Raw genomic sequence first — 12,138 nt, 5'->3', positions numbered from 1 at the left:
ACTAAGAGATCAATTAAACTTTGAGGCCGAAGCTTCATGTAAATCCCGTTCTAAGCGGAGTTAGCTTGTTAGTGCAGTGCCGAAAGTTCGTCAGCCAGAATAATTGCCATTATGATTATTAGAAAATCCAGTAATTTGTTGTTCTAAGAATTTAAATTACGTAAAATCGTGCCTTTCTGAATATTAAATCGCGACCAGCTTTTTTTTCGTTGCTTTAGAAAAAGAAGCATGATAAAGAGGGTCTCGGAATAAAAAGCTATTCATGTTTAATTCATATATCTATCTTGCTCCATAGTTTTTCCTTCTCCTCCGCTTTTTATTATATTTTCCTTCATAGACTCTCACATTTTATTTCTTTTATTGAATGTAATTCTCTCAAAGTTCCAGCTTTGGACGCGGCTCATGCATACAACCGTGGATGGTTTTATTTCAGATCTTATTCCTTTTTTTCTGCCTTTTTGCTTATCTGAAATTAAATTTGCAGAGGCTTGTTTGAAATAAAGCATTGGACTTATTATTTATGTTCTGCTGTTAACTAGATATTTCAGATGTCAGGTCGTTTGCCTTATCATAACTCGATTTAATTAATACAGTGGTACGAATTTAAGCGTGTCCTAAAACTTGGAAGTGCTTGTAAGGAAAATTACAAATCAACCTAATAACTAAACAGTCGAGAAATGCAAATCATTATTTAGTAAATTTAGGTAAATGTTATTCATGTACACAGTAAGCTTGCAGTTTTGTTATGTGATTTCTATTTCGATGAAAGGTCTTAACTTTACCTTTAGGTTGTTACGTCGATTTCAAGAACAAAAAGTACACTGCAGTTGAATCCAATTTTAAATGTAATTCTCACTTTGCCAGAGAAGTTCTAAACTAAGTTTTGACAGTATTTTTAATAAATATTAAATTAAATAATTGTTTTCGAACGGAATGAGAGGTAATGAAATTCGCTAAGAGTTAGATTAACTTAATTTTATAAAGACGTTTCTAATTATCGTCTATCGTCCGTCCTTCTACAGATCGTAACCTTGTTTATCTGTAATAATTTATAAGGTTCTTTTTTGTTTTTCAGTTGGCATTTTCAAAATGGACCATCACACATAATTTGACGGAACCTGAGTTAAGGAACCAATATGCGGAACAGGTAAGTTAAAATTTTAATATAATATAATATAATATATAAATAAATATAGTTGTGGTCAATATTACAGTAACTTTATAATAATGTTATATATTTTAGCCAAGACATTTTTATTTTATGTGTACTATTAAAATAATATTAATTTTTTATGAACTATAAAAACTACAATATACTTATTCTATAAAATGTTACATATATTTTTCTGAATTGAGCTGGATATAAATAGAGGAACTTTAATTGTAAAAGGGAATTTTATTAATTAAATCTTTGTTATTTAATTTTATAATAACACAAGTCTGTTCATCCATTTTCATTTTTTTGAACTAATGATACGATTAATTTGTTTAGCAGTAAAATTTTAGACATTTTTTCTTGTTTCTCTTCGGCTGAATTCTAATTTTTCTAACAATTTCACTAATCGACTAATCACTAAATAATTATAATAAGCAAAAAACCACTAGTAAATAATTGATTTAAATTCACAGAGAGCAATGAACGACTATAAACTGAAAAGTTGCTATAATTTTTTTGTCCATTGAAAAATAAATGCTTATTAGTCACAACAATAAAAGAAAAAAACATCATAGGTTCTAACGTATAATTCAAGTAGTATAGCTTATATTTTTAGTATTTTTAATAAGTTCTATCACTATTATATTACACCTATATCATTTTTTTCACATTTAATAATAAGCAGTTATAATTTGACTTAACCCTTGAATAAAAAATTAACTAATACAAATAATCGCCCTTGTTTCATAAAAATATTATTTAATCTCAATTTTAAAAGCACATTAAACCTCGCATTCACCATTATTGTAAAATATTAAAATAAATTCGTTTACTCCTTGGTTTATCTTAATTTTATTTAAAAAATATAGTTTCTCTATAATTTTAGTGTTAGTTTATAAACAGTATACATGTGATTGTTTTCAACGTATCACATTGTCGTTTATTTTCATTAATGCACCTTTCTTACAACAAATCTGCCAAGTACAATAAATAGTAAACGAAGTAAAGTTTATATTGAAAAAACTATATAAAAACTGCGTTGTTTTTGTCATTTTGTTATTTTATCTTTTAAATTATCTCTTGATATCTCTTCTGGATACTTTCTATGAAGTTATTCATTGCTCTTAGGATATTTTAGTCTATCTCAGAGAAATTATAGCTCGAAGGTCTGGAAAAGTATAAGGACATGCTCGATAGGACTTAAATCAGGTGATCTTGGAGGAAGTTGCAATGTCTCAATTTTTTGAGCAGTACAAATCCTGAACGATGTTGACGAGCATTATCGTCAAAAAGTTATCGCCGGTAGCAGCTTCAGAATTGGGTAGTACACCTTTAACAGTGTCTCTTGCTTATATCGGACTTGTGATTTAAAGACTAGCGTAAACGATTTGCCGTATTTGCCAGGCGTCCCCGTACCGTAAATGGTTTGATACAAACTCCTGTAACGTTTTATAGGTGATCAGCTAGTTGCGAGGAGAACGCTGTAAGGTTTCTACTGGCTTTCAATCGCAAATATTGGTCTTCATTTGCGGTAGTTTTCCTTGGTCTACCACTTCATCGTCTTTCTAAAGTAGAGGCAATTTAATAAAATCGAGTACACAAGCGGGAATAATATTTTGTACATCAAATTTTAAATCCGAGGTTATTTTATAAATCGTTATAAAATTATGAAATTAATGAAAAATCAATGTTTATAGTTATTTTAGTATATAAATGATTAATTTGTAAAAGTGGATTTCAATTTAGTAAAACCAGTGACATATAAACACAATACAGTTGAAATTATCTGTCATATTGCTTTGAATATGCAATATTGCAATAGTGAATTTTGTTTATTAAAAGGGTTTATATGTAACATATGTTGTGTAAGGTTTTATTTTGACCTGTTATTGTATATAGATGTGGATAAAATTGAAAACACCTAAGGTAGAACTTTGAATCATTAATGAATATATCATAAATAACACTTGTCGACAATATGAAAAACAACTCCTCAAAATATTATCTACAATTTTCCAGTAACATGTTTGCTTATAGAATTTTAAATTGTTTCACACCTTTCTTACCTTAGTTACGTTTTCCTGAGAAAATTATTTAAATGTGCAATTTAACGATAGTACGCTCAATAAATAGTGAAGGCACAGATCGAGTTCATTAAAAGTTTGTGCTGAACAATCCCCCATAAACTTCGCAACATTATTTGACATTAAAAACTCTCATCCAACATCTGCCATAATAAAAAATGATAAATTAACCGTGGCTTATTGGATATCTGCAACTTTGTCGTGTCCGCCCGAACAACTTGCAATCTTAAATATTTAAGGAGGTAAAGTTTTTAAAACCTTCTTGCCCAAAAGTTCGGAAAAAATTCCATCCTTATTTTTCATTAATCAAGTTTACGACGGTATTGTTCAACAACAAATCGATGAACCTGCTTAATATTGAAAAGTTTCGCCAGTAACAGATGTCTGCATCGTGCCATAAACTTTGAGTAAATCAGTGTATCTTAAACATTAGCTCCCGCAACATCATAAACGCCAATCAGAATTTTACATCGCACAAAAATTCGAAAATGTCTCGGAACGACATCGAATTTTACACGATGGTGGAGTGTCTTTTATAGTAGACCATTGTTCGGGGAATGTAACGTAAAATAACGTAATTTTTTCCGGGTCGTATGGGTCACGATGACAGCTCTATGAAAATCTTTGTTGTATTGGCCGAGACTGGAATAATGGCCGGACTTTTTACGGCCACTACGAATTGATGGGATCGCCGTATAAAAAATTGACGCACCCATTTCGGTAGTTGCTTTTTTGATTCCTATTTATTACAACTACACGTTCGCACCGCAATATTTTACTTGTTTATGGTTTGAGGGTTTTATTTCGAATAAATGAAAGTGCCCATACACTGAAGTCGAGATAATTAAACTCTTTTTTTATCTTGGATTAAATTTTTAAGCGTAGGGTGACTAGGTGTAACGAAATACAGAGTGATAAAAACATACAAAATATTTAAAGGGATAATGATATACCTAACGAAAGGCGTTTGATCCCACTAAATTTTGAGAGAGACATTTTGTATGACAGACAGCAAAAGTCACTCACTATGTGGCAAACTTGCAAAATTTTACTGTCTTTGTCGTGCTCGATGTGTTTGTCAAAATGGAGCCGGATCAACACTTTTCTTTCGGTATACTAAAATAAGAAGAATTGACATGTATATTGAGTTTGAAAACTAATGATTATAATTAAATATTGCCATTTTATGTGGTACTATCAACTTCTTGAAAGTCTCATTAAAGTTATAAATAAATAATAATAATAATAATAATAATAATAATAATAATAATAATAATAATAAAATTATAAATCAAAAATAATTTTTACAAATAGAATTATCTTTAGACTGTTAGGCAAATGTAATTTAATCATGAAAGAAGATGCAAAACTAGTTTGTTTACAAATGTAACGGATTACAAATGTAAAATTTGTTTCTTCGTTTCATAAAAACTGGCGCATCCGCCAAAATACTAATTTATTTTTTATTTAAATTAAGTATATACATACTATAAAAATTAATATCTACAGTGGTGGAAAAAATATGGATTATTTATTTACTTGTTATTTAATGTTTTTCCTAATCTGAATCTGAACAAATCTAATTTACTGCAAGATCGGCCCCAATTCACAAGTTTGTTGCATTTCTTTAATAATAAATTGATTTAGTTTGGAAAAAACTATGGAATATTTTAGTAATATTCATAAAAAATTAACCATAATTCAAATATTTTAATATTTTGTGGTGTACCTTTTGGTTGCTCATTGGCATCTTTAAGATATAGAATCTACTAGTCCCTGCAATGTGTCAACAGAAATTTGTTACCACTACTCCTGTATGGTTTGAAGAAAGTCTTGTTTGCTTTTGTTGTTTTGTTTTTCTTCGGATGCGATGGTCTAATATTTCCCAAAGATGCTCAATTGGATTTAAATTGGGTGACATAAACCATCATTCAAGCACAGTTAAGTTTTTCATTAGAAACCACTATGATAGACGTGTGTTTGGGATCGTTGTCTTGTTGAAATATATTTTCCTCGGCAAATGGAAACATGATGTTTTCCAGTATGTCATTGTATTAAAAACGATCCATTTTACCCTCCGCTTGAATCAAGGATCCAACTTTGGATCACGAGAAGCATCCCCAAACCATAATGCAAAGGACAGTATTGCATTTTTTCTCAGTCCATGACAAATAAGATTGTGCAAATTCCAGACGGGACGCACTGATTTTCTTTGATAGCAGTTTTTTTTAAATGCAACTCGGTCATGTAGTTCCGCATTAATAAGGCGATTTTTCGCTGTTCTGCTCTAACATCTATTTCCTGCGTAATTTGTCCTGATGTTTTGCGTGAATCTTTGAGGGAGAGTCTTTTTTTTTTAATTTTGTCTATCTTGGGAGTGGGTTCTCTTGGAAGTCTCGAATTGCGTCGATTTTCAACACCACTTTGAGTGCGAAATTCACACAAAATCTTCGAAACAGCAGTCTGAGTAATATTTAATGCTTTTACCACGTCAGATTGCGTCTAAACATTTCGTATCTCAATTTATATACGGATATCTTTATTTATGTAGTTTTTATACAACATTTTATTTCGGACAGGGTTCATAAGTAAAGAAACCAAACCCTATATTCAATACAATTGATTTTATAATTTATTTCTGTGCCCGACATGTTTCCTTAAAGCTAAAAATGCCTAGAAGTTTCTATTTAAGGATACAAATTAAACAACAAATTGTAAAAAAGTTCCAAAATGATAAAAACAGAGTAAAATTGCAGTAGATTTAAATTTAAAGAAATCGATCGTTTCAAGGACGATTTCCAATTTTAACAGAAAGGAATACACTGGAAGGAGTTCCCAAAAGAGGTAGAAAGTGCGAGGCTAAATGTACCTAAAGTTGTTTTATTTTAAAGTTGCTCTACTTTTGACCCTTGAATATTTTTCAAATATTAATAAATACCTAACTAAACCCACTAATAAACAATTACATTGATGTATTGTTTTTATCAAACATACTGCATAACTGACAATAATAGGGATATTTAAACGTATACTTTAATTAAGACAAATGAAAATTTCTAAAGTTGCTCTACATATGAACGATAGTGTATATATATATATAAATTAATATATTATATTAGTTTCAATTAAAAATTAAAGTTAAATAAAATTTTAAAATTTTGTATAAAATTGATAAACACCAACAACTTGTATTAATTTTCACTGCCAACTTTACTTATAGGTGAAATAAATTTATTTTTAAAATTAAACTTTGATGTCTAATCTATAAAATATAAAATAACTTTATTGTTCATTTAAAATATTGTTTTAAAAAATTTATCCACTACAACAATTTCTTGGGCATGAACTGTAAAATGGAAAAGCTAATAATCTTTTTTTCTTCAGGCTTTATCATCTGAACTAGAGGAAGTGGACAGCAGAAGCGGAGGATGGTCGAAATGGTCCGAGTGGTCCCCCTGCTCTAGATCATGCGACGGTGGTGTATCGAAGCAAATAAGAAGTTGCAAAACCACGTCATGCAGAGGGGAACACGTCAGATACAGAATATGCAACATGCAGGTAAGTAATTCTCTTTTATTTGTATTCCTAAATCGCTTTATTGAACTTGTATTGGAAACATTTTGGTTTAGATATTATGTGGTCGTAATTACGAACGTTGTTTGGCTGGTAAATTGCAGTTTCATTGATTAGCCATTATTAGTTTATGTATTTGCAATTTTGTCAGATAAATATTAAATATGTACGTAACATGTATTCGTTCATTAGCGGTTAATATTAAATGCGGACATTTGTAATTTGCCCTTTTTGCACCAACAGCAGGTTGCAGGTGAGTATTTACAATGTCGCGTGTTCCTAATTTTCAGATAATTAAAGTGATTAAACACATGGAATGCTTCAAGAATTAAACAAGATTAATTTTATTAAATAACACGTTACTAAGTTTCGAGCGAAACCTTAAAACCACGCGATATTTATGTACACGACCACAATTTTATGAAGAATTAGTGGATTCAATTAAACTGCCATATGATAATCCGTACATCGTGCCGGGTTTACCGCATGAGAGAAAATCGATCATTGCCAGCAAAAACGTTTTGCGAACTCATGAAAGCAGCAATTTTACCGAAAACTATTAGCACAACATGTTCCAAATCTCCGCAGTGATTGAAAGATGGGTGCCATCTGTGTACTCAGGATTAAAACATCATCTTCCAAAAAGGAAAATGACTGACGACTGTCTAATTTATAAAATGACTGTTATTAATTGTGCAGGTTGTTCTTTCCTTTTTTTTTTGTTTTTGGGAAACAAAAATAATTAATTGCTTCACAACGAGTTTCGTGTGTGGAGATAAAGGGATTGTCAAAAGCAAACAGTGCGTGATAAATGTTGAGGAAGAGGTAAGCTCCCCAAAATTTCCAAACATTTACAAGCAAATGACATAATATCAATCTCTGTAAACAGAGAAAATCCTTAAAAACACAAAACGAAAACACTTGAGCGCAATGATAAAGCCAACAAAGAGGGATCTACCACCACTAAAGGTTTTAAGGGATTTGCTAAGCAATGCATTAAGAATAAATAAGGGAGTTGGTTTTTGGGACATGCGAATAAACATGCCCCAGTAATTTTTGAACGATTAGGTCAGTCAGTTGATCAACAGTAGCTCGTTAATTACGGTAACGTAATATATTGTATAGAACGTTTTAACCGTTGTTAATAAAAGTTGAATTAAATATCTATTGTTAGTATTTTTATTATAAATTAAATGTAATAAAAAATATGACATATATCCATTAATATCGTTAAATTATGAATTAAATTATTAGAAAAAGTATTTTGTTTTCATATAAGAGCAGCTAAATGAAGTTATATTATATAATTCTTTATGTGTTTTTACTAAAAAATTTTACAGATAAAAATGTAAAAAAAGAAGAAACTGCGACTCCGAATCTACTTGGAATAATTTGAATATTAATTATTGTGAATAAAATTCTTTGCAAGAAAATAATTAGTATTATTATTATTAATTACAATAGAATCAAGATTCAAACATGAACAATGATTTTTTATAAATAAATTATATTTACAATAATATTGCTAAACCACAAATTAAATTGTTAAACAATTTATTTTTTTTTTTGCAGACAATTTTATTTAGATAAAAAAGTAAAAAAAAGAGAATAAGCCTGAAAATTTAGTTGGAATAATTTGAGTATTTGAATATTTAAGCCTTCTGAATTTTAATGCTATTATATAAAATAGTAAAATGTTTGAAGTGTCTTTAATATCAATAAAATCGAAATTCAAAAATGATGAACTAATTTTTATAACAATATAGGATTTATTCACAATAATATTTGTGTATCACAAATTAAATGGTTATATAAAATACTTTTTCTTGTTTATATAAAAACGATTAAATAAAGAGTAGAAATTATAACTCGGATTCAACTTAATAATAATTTGAATATTCAAATATTAAACAATAAGAATTAAATTTCTTTTGAAGCAAATAACTGATAGAAATTTGTAAGTATTATTAACACACTATAAACGGGTCGGGTAAAAATACCCGTCTCGAGAACTGTTGATTGTTAGCTGGTCGGGGGTAATTTTTACCTTTTTGAATGTACTTACTTTAAAAGCGGGGTGAGATAATTTTACTCTATTGGTTTACATACGGAACTGAAAGAATTATCTCTTATTTTTTGTTATAATTCAACAACTTAGTTTGGATCATTTTGCTACCCGCCTATAGTGTGTTAATAATAATAAAATCAAAAATTTTTAAAATTGTCAATAATTTTATATAAGAAAATAAAGTATAATTACAATAATACTGTTATACGATAAATTAAATTTGGAAACAATAATTTTCCTCATTTTTACTAACAGTTAAAAATGTAAAAACGTGTTTTCTATCTAATTTAAATGTACAAAGAATTAAATAAAAAAGAAAATTGTTATTCGAATATTCAAATATTTTAACATTCTAATTTAATTATCTTAAAAAGAATAATTCGTGGAAGTATTATAAATAATAATAAAATCGCAGTTCAAAAATGGTGAATGACTTTTTATAAGAAAATAAAGTATATTTACAATAATATTGATAAACAACAGATTAAATTATTCAACAAAATATTCTTTTCTAGTTTTTGTTGACAAATTTTACAGATAAAAATGTGAAAAAGAATAGGTAGCCTCGAAATTCAGTTTTGAAAATTCAAAAATGATTAATTAGAAGACAATAAAGTATATTTACAATAATACCATAAATTAAATAGTTATACAAAATATTTGTAGCTTCAGTTTGCCTTCCTAATTTTTATAGGAGAATGAAACAAAAGAAGAAGGATTGTACTTCAGTTGGAATAATTTGAATATTTATATATTATACAATTCTAAAAAATCAATTTTCGTAATACTTCATTTCAAAGTAATAATCCTGGGTCGAGTGATACAGAAAAATAATTTACATTCTATATATTTATATTATTCCATTAATTTTTACTCATAAAAATTATAAATAACGAAATATCGAAAATTTTAAATGTATATAGAACCACTGCAGAAATTAAAATCAAATCTCTAATGAAATAGAATTAATTTTTTATTCGTACATTTATACTATAAAACAAATTATTTAAAAATATATTTTGTTCATGTTTTCCCTTCTCAAATTTTTGCATTAAATATGCAATTACACACCAACTAGAATAAATCTAGACCTCGGAATTCAGTCGGAGTAATTCAATACTCTTAATTTGAATTCTATGCGAGGAAATAACATATATTTTGTAAATACGGATATTTTAAAATTTAATATAATACTTTTAAAATTATTATTTCAACTGAGTTAGAACACAAATGTGAAAACGTAAAATTGATGTATAACATATAAGTTTGGCGGTGTTGACGACTGAAAAATATTCTGCATTTTATTACAAATCCATCGTTTGACGTGACAAATCGTATTTTAATGAACAAACATAACGGTTTGCGTTAAAAATCATATTGATTTATGTCGTTTTGAGCCCGTGTTAATACAATAATATAACGGCGACCGACTTTTCGTTGAAACATCGTCAGTTTATTGAGGCGTCATTAGAAGTTGTTCACGAGAGCATTTGCCAACATTGACGATCATCCGTTCGCAACTTTGAACTATTTAAAAAGTTTTAGAGGAGACACGGGGGAGTTTTGGGGGTTGTTTGAAGTAATAACAGAAGTTGCCGGATTACGCAGTCGTTTCAACTTAGCAGTTGGATGATTAAACATTTCGCCCTGGAAGCGTTCACGTCAAGAACATGCAACTAAGTTCACGTCTGTACGTTGCATGCATTCAAACAATTCTCCACCGATTAAATATCAGCGCGAACAACAAGTGAACTATCTGAAAATAAAGTGGAGTCGTTGTTGGCATAAACTTTAAAGTCGAAAATATATACGATAACTTGGAACGTTACAACGCGGGCGGGACTATCAGGTTTTAAGTGCAGAATGAACTTATCAATCCTGTCTTTTTAGCAACTTTTCCGACATTGCACAACACTTACGTAGGCAACCGCCTTTACTTAAACTGCAAACTTATAAACTATGCTGGACAAGTATTTTACGATGCACAAGTATTAGATTTCCAATTATGCCGCATTTATCTAAATATAGCGGGACATCCGATCTATGCTTCGGACGGTTGTTTCGTTTTTTTTTTATCTCGTTCCCTTTTTGTCAAAAATAAATAAGACGCGATGCTCGGACACTAAACTGTAGCAGTAAAATAAAACGAATGTCTCGGGTTGATATGACATCTCATCTACGATATACTTGAACTAGAAAACAAGTCGTAGCATGAGTAAAATATAAATTGCGTACAAATGTCCGCCGCATATTGCACGAAAAGATACGGCGATGTAACGTTTTAATAAAAATGGAAAACAGGAAAAGTACAAGTGGAATGATCGCGACAGATTTTAATTTGTATGGAACAATTTATCATAATGATATAAAGCTGTCAGTTCAAATTGTTATTCAGATCCTTCTTGTGAAATATTACAGAGATTAGAACTGTGTCGAATTATTGAAATTATTTCGTGTTTATTGTTCATTGAATATTCTCCGATATCAGTTTTAAATTATGGGTAACGTTGATTAATTATGGTATTAAATTACCAATTATTCAAAATTTTCGAATTATTAAACAATTTAATAACGGTTTCGTGCATACTTTGCAATAAAGCTGAATAAATCCACTAAAATTAAAAAAATACCCGGGGGTTGTACATATTGCTGAAGGATTTATTTTAGATTAACGGGTATCCCAAGGGTGTTAACTTTATAGGATAGTTGTGGTTTACTGCTGATACATTTTCATTTTTTAGATAACCCAACTACTTCACGTCATATAATATAAGAAATTAATGAAAGTTTTCTCAACTGGAAATAATTTATATTGGACTAATTTATGTTTCACGTCGTTTGATATTAAAAATCATACTACCAATAGCATTTAATTCTAACAAACATCAAAATAAAATTTAATAAGCACATTTAAAAAATTACACCACTTCAGTAATAAAACCAATATCACTAGTATTAATACAACAAAATTAATTAAAATTAAAAAACAGAATATTAATCGCCAATTTATGATACTTTGTGGGTCCCCCTTTCTCCAAGAACAGCTTCCACCCTCTTTGGTATACTCAAAATTAGTGAATGAATAAATTCTTGATCTATAGTTTGCCAGTCTTCTCTAAGAGCCTTGTGAGCTCCTCCAAATTTTGAAGATGAATTTTGAGCGTAGATTTATCTTTGAAAATGGTCCCATAGATGTTCAATTAGATTGCAGACTAGTGAACGCGGGGGCCATAGCATCTGAGTAATCTCATAATTTT

At 29.3% G+C, this 12,138-nt stretch overlaps 1 protein-coding gene across 5 annotated transcripts in view; it reads left to right on the top strand.

Annotated features, from left to right (window-relative positions):
• LOC109608458 (protein madd-4) overlaps positions 1–12,138 on the top strand; it is an 88,950-nt gene that overhangs the window by 15,234 nt on the left and 61,578 nt on the right. For all 5 annotated transcript variants that reach the window (XM_049961528.1, XM_049961527.1, XM_049961525.1 and 2 more), the window contains exons 3-4: positions 1,076–1,147; positions 6,625–6,798. In XM_049961528.1, the coding sequence (XP_049817485.1) occupies positions 1,076–1,147; positions 6,625–6,798 (246 nt within the window). The remainder of the gene's footprint in view (positions 1–1,075; positions 1,148–6,624; positions 6,799–12,138) is intronic.

This window comes from Aethina tumida, chromosome 1, assembly GCF_024364675.1.
Source record: "Aethina tumida isolate Nest 87 chromosome 1, icAetTumi1.1, whole genome shotgun sequence".
NCBI classification, from domain to species: domain Eukaryota; kingdom Metazoa; phylum Arthropoda; class Insecta; order Coleoptera; family Nitidulidae; genus Aethina; species Aethina tumida.
This window is presented reverse-complemented; position numbering and strand designations above follow the sequence as displayed.